The 17,153-nt window shown below is 40.6% G+C and overlaps 1 protein-coding gene across 1 annotated transcript; it reads left to right on the forward strand.

Moving 5' to 3' along the window:
- Positions 1-3,825: 3,825 nt before the first annotated feature.
- Positions 3,826-15,667, forward strand: LOC125344595 (interferon-induced protein with tetratricopeptide repeats 5-like; the record flags this gene model as incomplete). Its single annotated transcript, XM_048337061.1, is given in 9 exon segments — positions 3,826-3,847; positions 4,865-5,031; positions 6,988-7,495; positions 10,934-11,290; positions 11,293-11,567; positions 11,569-11,703; positions 11,706-12,113; positions 12,115-12,310; positions 15,617-15,667. Coding segments are annotated over 9 exon segments (2,119 nt in total), but the record flags the coding sequence as incomplete, so codon positions are not given.
- Between the last annotated feature and the right edge of the window lie 1,486 nt (positions 15,668-17,153).

The following is a 17,153-nucleotide window of genomic DNA, read 5'->3' on the forward strand; positions in this document are numbered from 1 at the left end:
TAAAGAAAAGGAAATGCATAAATAAAAAAGTATGGTTACATGGGAGGCTAGTAGCATATTCAGCATCATTCTAATATAACTTCCTTATGAGAATATTCCTGACTATACAAAAATTATGCTACATTTTTTTTTAGTTTACAATGGTTTAAAGAAACTACTTTGAGCTTAGTGTTTTGATTTTACTTTTCTGGACCAGCTTTATCCAAATGGTGTTCTCATGTGTCAAAAGGCAGTACAACTAGCCACAGAATACCATCACACCATAATAGGGACATAGTAAGCTATTCTCCATATGGCACTCTGGTAGTATGGCAGAAGAGATGTAGTAAGTGTATTTTCCTGGTAACATATTTTAAGCTTATGAGGCTTATTGGAATGTGACCACATTTTAAAACAAAAAGCATTCCTACAGTTGTTCATGTCTTTTCTATAGTAATAAGGCATGCAAAAGGTATTCTAAAAATTCTTGATATTTTAAATAAGCAAGGGAAAAGTCTCTAAACATATGGTGAAATTTATTTTCTTTGAAACTATAACAAAGTTAATTTTGTGTCAAGCATTGAGATCACTAGCTTGGTGAAGCTTTAAATTGTACTTTGAAAAGACAGGTAACCATTTACATTAGAATATAGACAAAATTTGTTTTGTGTGCAGCTATCAAAAGTTTTAACCAGAATGGTAATAATATTTGAGTATTAGAAGAGATGTTCAGCTGAAGGGGAGGTACATTCCTCATTGCATATGAAGAATGTCTTGTTTTTTGAAAGAGTCAGGTCCACTTACAACACTGATCAAGAAATAATGAACACACTTGATAAGTGAAATAGGAGATACATATCTATACATGGCATTTGGTTGACAAAGTATGATAGGTGAGATATAGTGAATATATTTTCCATGTAACAAAATATACCGATATGTGTGCATGGTATGTGTGAGTAGCATGGTATGTGAGTAGGTTACACTTGTACATATTGTATATAATATTCCTAACAACATGTAGATGAGGAAAAAACTGTTGTTTAAATCTTTTGAAGCAGATTGAGGAAATGTAAGGTCTTATAATTTTGAGTTCAAACTCTCGACTAGTGGTGCTTTTGGCATTAGAGTAGATTAAATTAGATTTAGGAATTAATACTTAAAAGACAGGAATAAGTGTGTATATTATGGAATACATTTAAAATACTTTTGACAGGATATAGCAGGGCTTAATTAGTTTCATTCATAAATTCTGAACATTTTTTCATGTAATTTTTCAATTACTGGTCCATTGTCACATGGGAATAAGAAGTATGAAGTTATTCCACAAAGAAAGCCTGTCTCTTGCCAGAGAGATGACTCTGCATCCCAGAGAGATGTTTCTTCTACTAAAGATAGGTAAATTTGATAGCAAAATAGTTGGCATCTTCTGAGGTTGGCTGTTGAGTGTAGAGTATAGTTTATATGGCATTGTACAAGAATGATTTTCTGTTCCACAGCCAGAAACCTCCACCAAAAATTGCCAACCACTTAAGCAGTTACTTGTCCTTACCCATGTTTTCATGCTAATGGAATCAAACACTATGTGATTATTTATGTTACTTTTCTCAATCATAGAATCACAAGATTTATCAACATTAAAGCATAACCCAGGTCTTTATATTTATATAGATTAGTAAGATTTAATTGTATCTATATAATACATATCCAGTCCTATGCTTGAGATGTTTCTACAATGAGGTGTGTGTGTGTGTGTGTGTGTGTGTGTGTGTGATGTGAGCATTCTCTAAAAGACCATTATAAAGGGTTGTACTCAGTACATAAGTCCAAGCTACAAGAACAGCTTGTGGTCATTAGGAAATTGTCCTGGAAGAACCGGTCATCAGTTTGGCAGTCATTGCTTTTCCTTTCAGTAGTCATGAGGCAACCTGAAGTAGAGTTTACTCCAAGATTTATCTGGATCTGGATATCCTGGAGGTATGAAATGATTCTAACATACATGGCAAGCATCTTAGAGTGAGGAATTGACAGATGTCGGGCAACTGTCACCTGCAGTGAAGGAATCACTTCTCTATAGGAATATACATTGAAGAACTGCTAACTCCAAAGTCAGGAGAAACTGTGTATGAAACACTCCCTCTATACATTTTTTCTTTTCATATTCAAAATGGCATGTTTCTGGTTTCATTAGAGGCCCAGATTTGGCCACCTTCTCTAAATTGTCATTATACAAGTTGAAAATTTAATCCTTGCAGAATATCTTAAATCTACACATACTCCAATGGGTAACTTGCTTTTTTCTCTATTAGTGGACTTTCCTCTGTCAAGCAGAGTAAGGATCCCTAGAGATTCAATATTTGGGAATGTGGATGGAGATGGACAACATGGTGTACATGAGGTGGTACAGATGGACAGGAAAATGTTCACATGGGTTGTTTCCTTGACAGCTGCCTTTGAACTACTGCAAAAGTCCATAACTGCAAGTTCTCAAACAGGAGATATGAGCAGGAGGGCATGTGAATACCCACATTGTTCATAAGTACATAAGGACATAGACCTTAGGTACTCACATAGCTAGAGACTTGAGCAGTTAGTGGACCTCTGAAAATGAAGAACCGATACAGTCTAGCAAAATTTGGTGGCTATGATTATGAGAATAAGCAACTGAATATTAATATGTTATCTCTCTTTCCTGGTCAACCTGGCACCTTCTCACACCCTCTTCTGGTGAACCTGACACCTCTTCAAAATGTTTTTTCCTTTAGAGTGATCCACTGGTACAATGGAGTCCTAACACACGGAAGTCAAGCCCTACTTCCTATCCATAACAACAAATATTAATGCACAGTAAAAAGAATTTATGTACATTTATTTCACTTGCTAAGGCAATGAAATACAGTCAAATTCTCTCTGGCATTGTGGCAACATGAATTTCTTCCTATATTTTTGCCTGTGTGAGAACCACCAGGATGATTACTGTATATGGCAGATTCTGCAAAAAACATTCATTGAGGGGCTGTGCTCTCCGTTTTTCATTCCTAGAGTAAGTATTTCTTCTAGTGAGGGGACAACCCCCATATATATGTGGGGAGAGTGGAGTGTGTGTATACACACATAGACAAATATACATATACACATGTATGTATATGTGTGTACCTGTACATATGCATACATACACAAGTTTGTGTGTCCATATGTATGTATATAAGTATATATGTGTACACATATATATGTAATAACATGTATGTATACATAGTGTATTCATACATGTATACACACAAATATATACATACACTCATGTATTCACACAGATATAGATTATGAAGGAGAAATACCTAGGTAGACAAAACAGAGACAGTCCAATGTATAAAACCAGAGAGAACATTATTTGAAATGGCAAAGAATTTTGCCCAGTAAAATTAATGACACTTATTGTATACTGTTGGAGAAAAATGTATTCCTGTCATATTTCTATGGATGGACTATGGAATGCCATTTTATGACATCCTGAAATGCCCTCCAATTAGATCATTAAAGATACATGAGTTATCAGTGCTAGTATGCCTTTTCTCATAATAGATTTAGAACACAGGACTAATGAAATTATTGGTAGTATAATATAGGGAATTTTAAATTTGTCCAGAAAGCTCTGGGTGAAGCCCGTGAGGAAGGGGGTGATTAGACCTGAGTTAGGACAAAAAGTCAAATAAAAAGCAAAGGCACTGCATCCCACATATCCCTACTTCTTTGGGCCCTAAGTCACTATAGGGCACTCAGAAGTTCTGTTTAAGTTCATATTCCCTGTTTGTAGAAGGAATACATACCCATCACATTGGCTTATCCACTATGGCCACAGGAAATGAAGAAGGTAGCTTTCAGTACTTTTCTCTTGGATAACCTGGAATAATGTCTGGTTTTCCTCCTGAACACTTTTTATTAATTTTGTAGAATAGGTAATTGAGCCATAACTTCTGGATAATGATCTGGGAAGAAAAGCTAGAAAGCACAGATGAGATGCTTGCTCCATGTACCGTGCCTGATAAAACCAAAACATATCATAGACAGTGATTCCACTCAACAATCTGGATAGAACCTGGCAATTTGTGGACATTTAGCCAGTTGAAGAATGTGTGGACACTTAAGCACTTGAAGTCCTGCCAACAGCCAGGAATGTTGTGTACAGATTTCACATAGCATGGCATTCCTCTAGATCCAGTCTTTCCCCCTCACATTGAGCTTGATAGGTTCATTGTATTTATGGCAGTAAGACAAGGGCTTGATGTCAAGTTGGAAAGATAGATCTGCCTAGGTCTTAACTGCTCTATGAAAAGCACACTCAGGACTACCTCATCTCTACGTCAGAATTGGCATGAATCCATAATACAGGTAAGGCTTTACGGTTTGTGCCCTGTGGAAGGCTAGAAGCAGAAAAGGAATCCCAGAAAAATTTTACAACACAATACATGTGGTCAAAAACTAATTAGAACTAGGAAATTGAAAGGGAATACCAAGATCGAGAGACACAGGGTAAAAAAAGACAAACAACTACAAAAGCAATACTTGCAAAACTGTTTGGTGTAAGTGAACTGGGGGGAAAGAGAAAGGGGGAGGAGAGAGGGGGGGGTCTGAGGGACAAGGTAACAAACAGTACACAGAAATGTATCCAATGCCTAACGTATGAAACTGTAACCTCTCTGTACATAAGTTTGATAATCAAAAGTTGAAAAAGAAATAATTTTCTGATATATATGAGTACAACATACTCATATATACTGATAGTTACCCCTTGACACAAGGCAATTTTACAAGGCCACAAAGAGATATGATGGGTTATCACTGCAGAAACTCTAGTATTCTAATAGTTTGCTGCATTTGAATTCACTAGGTCAATTAGAGAAGCGAAATTTTGATACTTGTCATCCAGAACTCTTTCTACAGTTTCCCTTGTGGCACCACAAGCTGGCTGCATCCAGCAGATACTACAGAAGTGAAATGAAGGACTCTCTATGCAGTGATATTCCATATCTGTATCCATATTTAATAGCATGGAAGGTAAGGAATATGTTTAATTGGCAGATGTAATTCAATAGCCTCTTGCAGAGGCTAGAGTGCAGTTTCATGTGCGCAGGTTTGGTTACAGATCACAAGACACTCTCTAAGAGGAAGTGAGCAGGGTTTGAGAAAGCATTAAGATAAATATAGACAGGGCCTCTGTCCTATCTTTACACAAGATTACTGCAGAAAGTCAAACATGCAGTACTCAATGTGTTTAATCAAACAGAAGATAAGCAATTGAAAAACTTGTCCATAGACAGTACACACTCATCTTTCCTGGACATCATCATAGTTCTCATGAGGTCATCTGGTTCCTACCCTAGGGTGTTCAGGAAAGGGAAGGGTATTACCTTCATGGAAGCTCGGGGGTACACACACTTGCTGTCTCTCTCTGCCTCAGTTCCCCTGCCTCCATTTTGCCTAAGGTTTACTGTCAGTTTCAAGTGTTATCACTCAGCTTAAAGGGTACAGGCAGGAAAGGAGGAGGGGGGACATATGAGCCACTAGAATGCTGGAAGTGGAGTCACAAAGCAGGTGAATGGACATAGGCCCCACAGGCAAAGGCTGCAAGTGGAAAGTGTACAAGGTGTGGAGAGGAAGTGAGAGTAGGTTGGGGTAGCATGGGAAGCTGGGCCTGAGACCGGACTTCTGATGGTGGCTGCAGAGAGGAGAAAGGGTGGCTGGGAGCCCTCATGGCTTGTTAGGAGAGGGCAGAGAAAGGGGAGGCTGGGAGTCACCCAGGGATGGGAGGGTGGAGAACCTGTGGGGCAACAAGTCCATCCTCCCCTGTGGGGGCCACTTGGGGAGAGGGCAACAGGATATAATAGGGCAGTTGTTCCAAAAGGAGAGGGAGAGATCTGGAAAGGAAGGCTGCAAGACAAGCCTCCAGGGCAGAGCAGTGTCCCTTCCCCTCTGCAGGCTGGAGGTGAGCCCAGCCTTGTGTCAAGCAGAGGCCCAGGCCCAGCCTGTGGCACAGGGCAGAAGCCCAAGTGCAGGTCTGCAGAGCCCCAAGAAGCTTGGGGAGCACCGCGGCCTGCGGAGGGCTGACTCAGAGCTGATCCCAGAGACCTGCAGAGTACATAGGGGTGCAGAGAGTCAAGAAGGCTGAAGAAAACAGATGCCTTTTTGAGCACGAAGAGATCTTCAGAAAGGAGAGGTCTGTGGAGAGGAAGAGAGAAAGAAAATAATATTCCTGTTTGTTCCTGCATCTGTGCCCAGTTATGTGGTAGCCTAGGAAAAGGCAGTTGTAGACTGAATAATAGAATTCCTTTGTCCCCTTAATGGTGCCTATAGATTTTCTGCCTCCCAGGTCATTATTAGGGGATGGGAAGGGAAGGAGAAGAAAAGGTAGAAGAGGAGATGATCTTAGGGAGCAGGGGCTCCACTCTGGGAAGGTAAGGAGGGGAAAGGGAGGGGAAAGAGAGGGAGAGGACAAAATGCATCCTGGGAAGGGGCTGGATCCAAGAAGAGGATGCTGGGAGTCATCCTGGAAAGTTTCAAGTGGTGAGTGGGGAGGGTATTAGCATCCCCAGGTTGGTGGAGATGGGAGGAGAGGGTAAAGATGACAGCCATCCTGGGAAGGCATGAGAGGGCACTGGGAAGTTGGAAGCCATCATGAGAAGACAGAGGATGAGAGGAGAGAAGAACAGAGTTCTGCGAGCCACCCATGGTGAGGGAGAGGCTGGGAGAAGAATAGGGAAGAAATGGTAGACTGGGAGTTCCCCGAGGAGTGAAAGGCAGTGGGAGTCTTAGAACAATTGGGGTGTGGAGGGACATGGAGACTGCTAGAAACCTTGGGAAGCAAGGAGAGAAGGGGGGTGGGGTTCTAAGAGGCCCTCCCTCCTCTTGGGAGATTGTGGGAAAAGACGATGAGGAAGAAAAGGGGAAATGTTCAGGGTAGGCTTGAGAAGGGAGTGAAGCTGAATGCACAGGGGTATTTGACTTGTCTTCCAGGTCTTGGGTGCAGAGGATGAGGGCATCGTCCGTGTGGAGAGCGATTCCCTGGGGCAGCCTGGGTGCCAAGGGAGGATGCTGGCCTGGGAAGGCATGGGATGTGGCAAGGGAGGGATGGGCACATGGTCCACCTCCAGCATAGGGGATCCTGGCAAGGGGGAGACGTGGACTCTGGAGGAGGCACACCGCTGGGCGGCAAGAGTGTGGTGCCTGGCTACATGTGGTCTGGGCAGGATCATGACCCACGAGGAGGTGAGGAAGTGGAAACTAGTTGAGCTGGCAATATTGGCTTCTGTGCAAGCAACCTCCTTTGGCTTCAGTACAACCTCCCTTGGCTTCTGTGTCTTACAAGCGCGCTTCCCAGCAGACAGAAGCATTAACTGCCTTAGTCTTGGGGAGACAGCCTGGCTAGGCAGTCCAAGTGGGAAAGGAGTTGCAGCCATGGTCTCAGAGCTTTTCCAGTCTCCCCACACCTTGTTTGCTCTTAGCACCATGCCGAAGAATAAAGGTAATGCTGCTAGCTCCAGGCCATGAATCTGAAGTCTGGCTTCCGGGTCTTTAGTCCCCTTCTTGCGACAGACAATTCTTCCTTCCTTCTGGCAAATGTTTGTGATCCGGGGCCCTATAGAGGTCCGAAGCGCAAGTAGGTTTCCCAGTTAGGTAGTTAGGGTGCGGTTGGTGCCCTCTTTTGGGGGTCTCCTGGGGAAGCACGTGGGCGGGTTTGGCCACCTCCTGGGGCCCGACTGCTCATTAGGCAGCTGGGGCGATCTCCTTCGGAGCCTCCTAGGCATGGGTCGTGGGGGTCCGGGCCTTGCTGGAACTCTTCTGGAACTCGTTCTCAAACCTTCAGCACTGCTGTAGGGCTTCACCTCATATGCTGAAATGTCTTTCTCTAGATGGTTAAGAGTATAGTTGAGGGCTGGGGATATGGCCTAGTGGCAAGAGTGCCTGCCTCGGATACACGAGGCCCTAGGTTCCATTCCCCAGCACCACATATACAGAAAACCGCCAGAAGCGGCGCTGTGGCTCAAGTGGCAGAGTGGCTAGCCTTGAGCGGGAAGAAGCCAGGGACAGTGCTCAGGGCCCTGAGTCCAAGGCCCAGGGACTGGCAAAAAAAAAAAAAAAAAAAAAAAGAGTATAGTTGAAAACTCCCAATGGAACCGTGGGTGGGACCTTAAACGGGATGTTCCTGTCCTTGTTCATCTCTAGTGACTTTTTCTGATGGCAGCCCTTCATGGAGTACAGTAAGGTTTTCACCTACAGAGGACTTGCTCCATACTTCCCAAAGATTTCCCATGCTTTCCCAACAGTGGGTGTTGTGAAACTCAATAACACTGTCCCTTTTCTCCATGTCCATGAATTAGATTGATGCATTTCCAAGACTAAAGGCCTGACCTCCATCCCTGAAAGAAGTGACATGGGCAAGCAATGATGACCTAAGGCATTGTGTCTTTTAAATATCTTTATACTTCCTTGAATAAACCCATGCACTCAAGTAGAGAAAAAGGTTTTACTTTTTTTTTTTACCTAAGGGAAACAAATTTCATTCTTCCTCTCAGAACTATGTCCCTCCATTTTGGTATTTGACAGCTGGTTGCAGAAATAACACCTCATTTCTCCCTCACCCTGTTAAGGCAATGCTTCCCACCCATAAGGCTCTCAGTTCAATGCCTTTCCATGCTCACTGAAGAATCCTCAAGGCATGCCACTGTGCTGTTTGCACAACCAGATTGCAAATTAACGTTATACTTATGGCACATAACAAAATGAACTCCTGCTTCTCTGTATCACTGAACTAACAATTATGCCCTCCTCTGTGTGTACCCAGTCCAAATCACTTCCCTTTCCTTTCTTTACCTAGAGCCCTCCTGAATTGTTTTCCTAAGTGGTGTAATGCAGTTTGGAGACCATTATCTAATTGTCTTCATTTACTTTCACGAATTAGGATTAGAAGGTAATAAAAACATGTGAAAATGTAAGAATGGGAATGATTCTCAGAAAAGAGAGTTGGTATTGAAATAACATCGGCAAGTTAAGACAGAATTAGCTTCTTTTATTAATGGTCTTTTTCTTTATATTTATGTAAACTTTCATTTTTAGGCTAAAGTATCTTTAAAAAATAGAGTACTGAGTGAGTAGGATTTGAATTCAGTGAGTAAGTTTGAGGAGAAGCACTGTTCATGTGGGAACCATACACCTAGCCCTTTACTTTTTTAGTTTGGATCTTTCTGATATTTTTTCTGTTTTATTCTTTACTTGTTATTGTCATTCTTTTTTTTAAACTTATTATTGTCAAGCTGATGTACAAAAAGGTTACTGTTTTATACGTTAGGCATTGGAAACATTTCTTGTACTGTTACCTCCTCCCTCATTCCTCCCTTCCTCCTCCCCCTTTCTCTTTCCTCCCATGAGTTCTTCAGTTGATTTACACCAAACAGTTTTGCAAGTATTGCTTTTGTAATCATTTGTCTTTTACCTTGTGTCTCTCGATTTTGGTATTCCCTTTCAGTTTCCTTGTTCTATACTAGTATACAGGGTTTCCAATGTACTCAGATAAGATACATAGATAGTGCAGGTACAACCACAGAAAGGGGATACAAGAGGGTAATCAATAATGGAAGCTACAGTTTCGCATCACATGTTGAAAGTAATTACAACAGTGATATAACAGTCATTTCCATAACATGGAGTTCATGTCACTTAGCATCATCTTATGTGTTCATAAGGGTATAGCTATTGGGCTTTTGCAATCCTCTGCTGTAACTAGCCTAAACCTGTGCTAATTATTCCCTATGAGGGAGACCATTGAGTCCATGTTTCTTTGGGTCTGGCTCACTTCACTTAGTATAATTTTTTCCAAGTCCTTCCATTTCTGTACGAATGAGGCAATGTTATTCTTTCTGATAGAGGCATAAAATTCCATTGTGTATATGTACCACATTTTCCTGATCCATTCGTCCACTGAGGGGCATCTGGGTTGGTTCCAGATTCTCGCTATGACAAATTGTGCTGCAATGAACATTGTTGTGCTGGTGGCATTACTGTGATTTTGTTTGTGATCTTTTGGATAGATACCCAAAAGTGGGGCTGCTGGGTCATAGGGGAGTTCTAAATTTAGCCTTCTGAGGAATCTCCATACTGCTTGCCAGAGTGGCTGAACCAGTTTACATTCCCACCAACAATGAAGTAGGGTTCCCTTTTGTCCACATCCCCTCCAACAATTGTTATTGTTTTGTTTTCTTGATATATGACATTCTTACTGGGGTGAGATGGAATCTCAATGTTGTTCTGATTTGCATTTCTTTTATGGCCAGTGATGAAGAGCACTTTTTCATATGTCTCTTGGCCATTCTCATTTCCTCATCAGAGAAGTCCCTTTATAAGTCTTTAGCCCACTTGATGAGGGGGCTATTGGTTCTTTGTGGTTTTGTTTTGGAAGAAGGTAATTTGTTTTAGTTCTGCATATATTTTAGAGATGAGGCCTTTGTCCGTTGAATGGCTGGTAAAGATCTTCTCCCAGTCTGTGGGCTTTCTGTTTATCTTGTGAGCTATGTCCTTTGCCATGCAGAAGCTCTGCAGTTTGATTCAGTCCCATTTGTCCAACCTTTCTTTGATTGTAGCTTTTCTGGGTCATTGTTAAGGAAGTTCCGTCCTGTGCCAAGGAGCCCAAGTGTTTCTCCTACTCCTTCCTTTAGTGTTTTCAGGGTGTCTGTTTTGATTTTGAGGTCTTTAATCCATTTGGAATTGATTTTGTTGCAGGGTGATATATATAAGGATCTAGTTTTAGTTTGTTGTATGTGTTGAGCCAGTTTTGCCAGCACCACTTGTTAAAGAGGCTATCTTTCTTCCATACTATTGTTTTAGCTCCTTTATCAAAGATTAAATAGGTGTAGTTCTGTGGGTTCATTTCTGGGCCTTCAATTCTGTTTCATTGGTCTTTCTGAAGACTTCTTGAAGCCAATTCTGTTAGAGCTAGAATGCCACTTTACCTGGAATTTACTTAAGGAAGATATTGACCTATTTGATGTGGAAGATACCATTGGGCAACAGCTTGAGTTTCTCACCACAAAACCCAGACTTGCTCTTTATAATTTGCTAGCCTATGTGAAACATCTGAAGGGTCAAAATCAAGATGTCCTAGTGTGCTTGGAACAAGCAGAAGAAACCATCCAGAGAGAATACTCTGAGGAAGATGTGCTAAGTGTGGTCACATGGGACAACTACGCCTTGGTGTTTTACCTCATGCAGCGGCTTGAGGATGTGCAGAAGTACATAGACAAGGTAGGGGGCATCTGCAAAAAACTCTGCACAAGGTGGACCGTCCTGAGATTGACTGTGAGAAAGGATGGGCACTCTTGAACTTTGGAGGAAAGTATTACCAAAAGGTTAAGGCAGCTTTGGAGGTAGATCCTGACAATCCTGAATATAACATAGGCTATGCCATCATAGTGTATCGGCTGGATGATTCTGACAGAGAAGGATTTGTCAAGAGCTTTTCACTGGGGCCTCTAAGAAAGGTTGTGACTCTGAACCCAGATAACAGCTATATTAAGGTTTTTCTGGCCCTGAAGCTTCAAGAATGTCCACGCAGAATCAGAAGGGGAAAGTTATATTGAGGAGATTCTAGACCAGATATCATCCCATTCTTATGTCCTTAGTTATGCTGCTAAATTCTACAGGAGGAAAATTGCCTGGGACAAAGCCCTTGAGTTTTTTGAAAAGAGGTCTTGGAGGTGATGCCAACCTCTTCTTTCCTGCATCACCAGATGGGACTTTGCTACCAGGCACAAATGATCCAGATCAAGAACGCAACTTGCAACAGACCTAAAGGAAGGGACAAACTGAAGGTGGATGAGCTGATTGCATCTGCTGTCTTCCATTTCAAAGCAGCCATGGATCGATATTCAATGTTTGCGTTTGCCTACATGGACCTGGCCAAAATGTACGCAGAGGGAGGCCCTTACAGCAATGCTGAAGATGTTTTCCAGAAAGCCCTCACTCTGGAGAACATAACCGATGACCACAAATATCAGATCCACTACCACTATGGCCGCTTTCAGGAATTTCACCATAAATCAGAAAGTACTGCCATCTATCATTATTTGGAAGCCTTAAAGGTCAAAGAGAGGTAGGTCATCCTTGCGTATAAAACTGATAGGTGCTCTGAAGAAACTGGCTATGAAGAGACTTTGTCCCATCGCTTTGGATGTGCAGAACTCAGGGGACCTAGGTTTTGTTTACAGGCTTGAGGGGGAGAAAAGGCAGTCAGCCAAGTACTATGAGAGAGCACAAAAGATAAATGCAGAATTTCTCACTGCTCTCTGTGAGAGCTTTCCATTTAAGTACATTTTGTAGGCTTTCCTTCCATTTGCAGTTCCCATATGTTCATTGTTTTAACTCATTGTTCCTTATAGAACCCAGTATCTTTTGTTTATTTTTATTTTTTACTTTTTGGTGAGAGAGCATGTGTGGAGGAGAGAAGGGGGTCCTGGGGCTTGAGCTTCGGGCATGGCAGCTGCTATCCCTGAGCTTTTTTTTTCCCCTCAAGGCTAATATTCTACCTACCACTTGAACTGCAGCTTCACTTCTAGCTTTTGGGTGGTTAATTGGAAATCTGAATCTCATGGACTTTTCTTGCCTCACTAAGATTCCAACTGTGACCCTCAGATCTAGCTCAGTCTCCTGTGTCATTAGGGTTACAGGTGTGAACTACTTGCATCTGGCTTATTTTATTTTTATTTAAGTTACTATTGTCCATTAAGAAACAGTAACTGTTCACCTGTAATCATTTTTTTTTTTGGTTTGGTTTTAGTTACATACTGTTGGGTTGCTGCTCCAATCCTGTGGGAAATACCATTTGACAAGCAGTTTTTGGTTTCACAGACCTGGTCTCTACTGTCTCTCCGTCACCCCCATCTTAACAGTCATATATCAGTGAGATCATGCCCCTTTGTTTTCTGTGTTCTAGGCTTGTCTTGCTCAACATTATTTGTTCAAGTCTGACCATTTCCCTGTGAATAATAATATATCACCATTCCTAATCGCTATGCAGTATTCCATTGTGTATAGGTACCATATTTTTTGGATCCATTCATCTGTGCAGGGGCATCTGGGTTGTTTCCATATTTTGGTTATTGTGAATTGTGCTGCGATACACATGGAAGTACAAATGTCTTTTTGAAAAAAGCTCAAAAAGCTCAATATAGACCTACCCTATGACCCAGCCATACCACTCCTAGGCATCTATCCTGAACAGCAGGTCCCAAGATAAAAAAGACATTTGTAATCATTTTTGAAATGGTATAATTTTACACTCAGTTATTTAAGTTTTCATTAAATTTTGTGTAACAACCCACTTTGCCTACAAATTGAGCATAACTGTACAGAGATGCTTTCTAGCTAGGTCAAGACACTCAGGACTGCAAAAGTACATTAGTGAAGCTCATAGCATAAAAAAGATAGAACCTTTCAATTACAGTTGTTTTGACTTTGTGTGTGGGGGGTGGGGTGAGGGGCTGAACTCTGGGCCTGGGCTCTGTCCCTGAGCTCTTCAGGTCAAGGATAGCACTCAGCCACTTTGAGCCACAGTGCCACTTCTGGTTTTCTGGTGGTTAAATGGAGATGAGTCTCACAGACTTTCCTACCCAGGCTGGCTTTGAACCACAATCTTCAGATCTCAGCCTCCTGAGTAGCTAGGATTACAGGTGTGAGCCCCTGGTCCCTGGCCTGTTCTAACTTTTAATTGTCAACCTGATAGTCATCTAAAAGAATCCTTCTTTTGGGGGTTGAAAAATCATAGTAAGAAGTTTGTCATCTCTGGTGACCTCAACAAATAGAGAAATATTAGAACAGGAGAAAATAGATTTTGTCAAATTGTAAATAATATAGTAGGATATTGATGGAAAACCAGAACTGTTGCTTTCCAAAACATTCATTGCAGACCTAAAATTTGTGACAAAAGTAAATAAATATTGGAACATCATGAAAAAAAAATGTTAGGACTCACTGACTGGTTAAAATAAAGACACCTGTGTGAGAGGAAAATGGAGGAGCAAGAGCTTAGGGACCAGAGTTCAAGTTTTGACATGGCCACCAAGAAAATAAAAGAGGCTAGACAGACATTATCTCTAGAACTAAAGATCTTGGAAGAAAATAGATAGACTGTCTTCAGAATAAAAAAATAAGTGCTCAGTAATCACTACTGTATAATCAATAATCAATAAAATGACTTTACTAAAGTCACTCTGCATGATGAATACAAAGAAAGGAGAGAGAGGATTCATCAGTTCCCAACCAGAACTGATTGATTATGTATTTGAATTCAAATCTTGCTCAAACCCACCTTGTTCAAACATTTTCTAACAGGAACAGTGTGTCCATACCTATGTGTTCTTTAATGGTTTTATTTCACAAAAATACTTCCATGATGCTGGGTGGAGGGTGGAGGTCAGAAAGATAAATTATCAATTCAAGTTTTGCAAACCAAGCTAGGTATGGATATAAGTTTGCAAATTGTAGGTTAAGCTGGCCAGGCAAATAAGCAGCACTTTTAGCTCAAAAAGCAAGAGATATAAGGTAAGAAGTAGAACATGGGTGACATGGTCCCAAAATACATATACTAACGTGACTATAATCTCTGTATATCATCTTTATAGTAACAATGAAAATAATTTTTAAAGATGTTAAATGTCTGTTTAGCAAGCATAAATCTTGAGTTCAAACTCCAAGATGATGGAAAGTAAGGAGAAAAACAAACAGAACCCTCAGACCTCTTATATGTAATAATAGATTTTTTTCATTGTGTTTTCCTTGTCTTTTCATTTTAAAGTTATAGCTTTTTTTTCTGGTACCAGACTTAACAGCTCAAGACCTTAAGCATATTAGGGTAGGGTAGGGTAGGGTGGTTTGACCTTTACCACTTGAGCAACACCTCTATCACCAGGACTTTTGATGGTTATGTTTAGCTGGAGTCTCATGTACTTGAAACTAGCAGCCTGAAGATTTCACTCACTTAAGTAGCTAGGATTACAGTAAGGACCCACTAATGCTAGGCAAGTTTTAGTCATTTGAAAGCTTATGTATTTGGATAATAAACTATCATCAGGATCAATTGTATTACTTGGTCTCATTTCATGTTGAATAACTTTTGTAGGATTTTAGGCTGGCAAGGACTTGGCATAAAGATAGCATATATCAATGAGGCTTTACATATGACTGTTACCACAGCAGGTATGTTATGATAGAGTGTTCTTTTAAATTTTTTGCTTTGTGTCTTTTTTGGTGGTGATAATTGAGCCCTGTTATTGTGCATAGTAGGTAGTTTATGTATACTCAATAAGCTACCCTCTCCTAATCTATTAGTTCTTTTTAAAAGTAATTATGTATTGTGGAAAGATGTCTCTCTGTAGCACTGGATAGTTTGGAAATTGCTCTGTGGGCCAGTATGGACTTGAACTTGTTATCCTACTCCCCTGACCTTCTGAAGCACTAGCCTCATAACCTTTGTTCTCTAATTGTTGATTAGTACTTCTCCCAAAATGGGCAAAAGTTTATGTAGTTTGAAGAGAGATATATCTGTAATTCTGCTCTTCAGTATTTGTAACAATACACAATAAATTATCTTTTACAGGTTTGGATGAATACTTCAGACATTATATTGGTTGGTCTACGAGACTCTCAGGTAAAAAATAACTGTGCCTTTGTTACTCAGTGTGTCATGACTATATAAGAGATAATAGAATTATCACCTCTAATCAATTCAAGTCCATGTATCTTTTCATTTTGGTGATGTGAATATTTATTAAGAGGTAATTGAGGGCTGGGGATATGGCCTAGTGGCAAGAGTGCCTGCCTCATATACATGAGGCCCTGGGTTCGATTCCCCAGCACCACATATACAGAAAATGGCCAGAAGTGGCGCTGTGGCTCAAGTGGCAGAGTACTAGCCTTGAGCAAAAAGAAGCCAGGGACAGTGCTCAGGCCCTGAGCCCCAGGACTGGCAAAAAAAAAAAAAAAGAGGTAATTGAATTTGAAGACAGAATTATTTTCATTCATATTGGTTTCAAAAACGATTAATCAGACATGCATGTCCTTTGTGTGAAAATGTTCTTTGTTTCTATTGCTTTAAAAATCATATGAAGTTAATAGCCTCTAATTCATTTAGATCAATATCATGCCATTGTTTTTTTTTTAATGTATTAGCAAGGCCTGTTTTCAGCATATGTCAAATTACTTATCCTTCCTAACATCCATTCCCAATCCCAGTCAGTTATATTGGATTGGTGTTTGCTGACATTTCCATTACTGTTTTCATAAAGCATTTAATTACTCATTTTCTTTAATATTATTTAAATTACATTCTCTAAATTGAATATGGTATTTTATAGTGCTGATTTCTCACTAATGAATTAATTGTACAAACAAGTCCATCTATCTAAATTTGTACAACTTTGTCAGTACAAATTCACTAAGTGTAACGTTTCATTGTGACATATACATTTGTACATAGAACAAACATATGCTGATCATATTCCTGGCCTACTTTCTCTTTGTTATGTTAGCTTTTTCTTATTTTTTCTTTTTTTATTGTCAAAGTGATGGAAAGAGGGATTTACAGTTTCATTCATAAGGCAGAGTGTACGTGTCTAATCAAACTTGTTTCCTCTTCCCTCATTTGCTCCTTCTTTTTCCCCTCCCCAATTCCCTTCCTCCCCCCATGAGCTGTACAGTTGGATTATAGCATATAGGTTTTTTAAGTATTGCGATTGCATTGGTTTGCCTTTTAACCTTGCATCTCCATTTTGATGTCCTTCCCTTCCCTAGTTCCATAAACATATATACAATACCAAGAGTACCAAAATCAGTAACAGTTATGTCATGGATTAAACCCTGGGGGGTGAAAGATAATAGATAGTGGAATAATTGAAGAACTTCTGGAAAAAAGATGGAGGAGCAACACAGTCCTACCTGAGCTCTCTTCATGAATCCATTTTCAGGGTTCCAGATAAAGTCCAAGTGAGCCATAATAGCATAGGCATTTGTCCCAGGGAGGGATTATCCAGGCAGCCAGTTTAAGAAGATAGATCTGAGTCCTGGTGGTGACACTGTCAGTGACAGCTGAAGAAGCAATAATGACTGGGGAGGAATTGGAGGCGGCAGAGGCAGCA

This window comes from Perognathus longimembris, unplaced genomic scaffold (assembly GCF_023159225.1).
Source record: "Perognathus longimembris pacificus isolate PPM17 unplaced genomic scaffold, ASM2315922v1 HiC_scaffold_160, whole genome shotgun sequence".
In the NCBI taxonomy this organism is placed as follows: domain Eukaryota; kingdom Metazoa; phylum Chordata; class Mammalia; order Rodentia; family Heteromyidae; genus Perognathus; species Perognathus longimembris.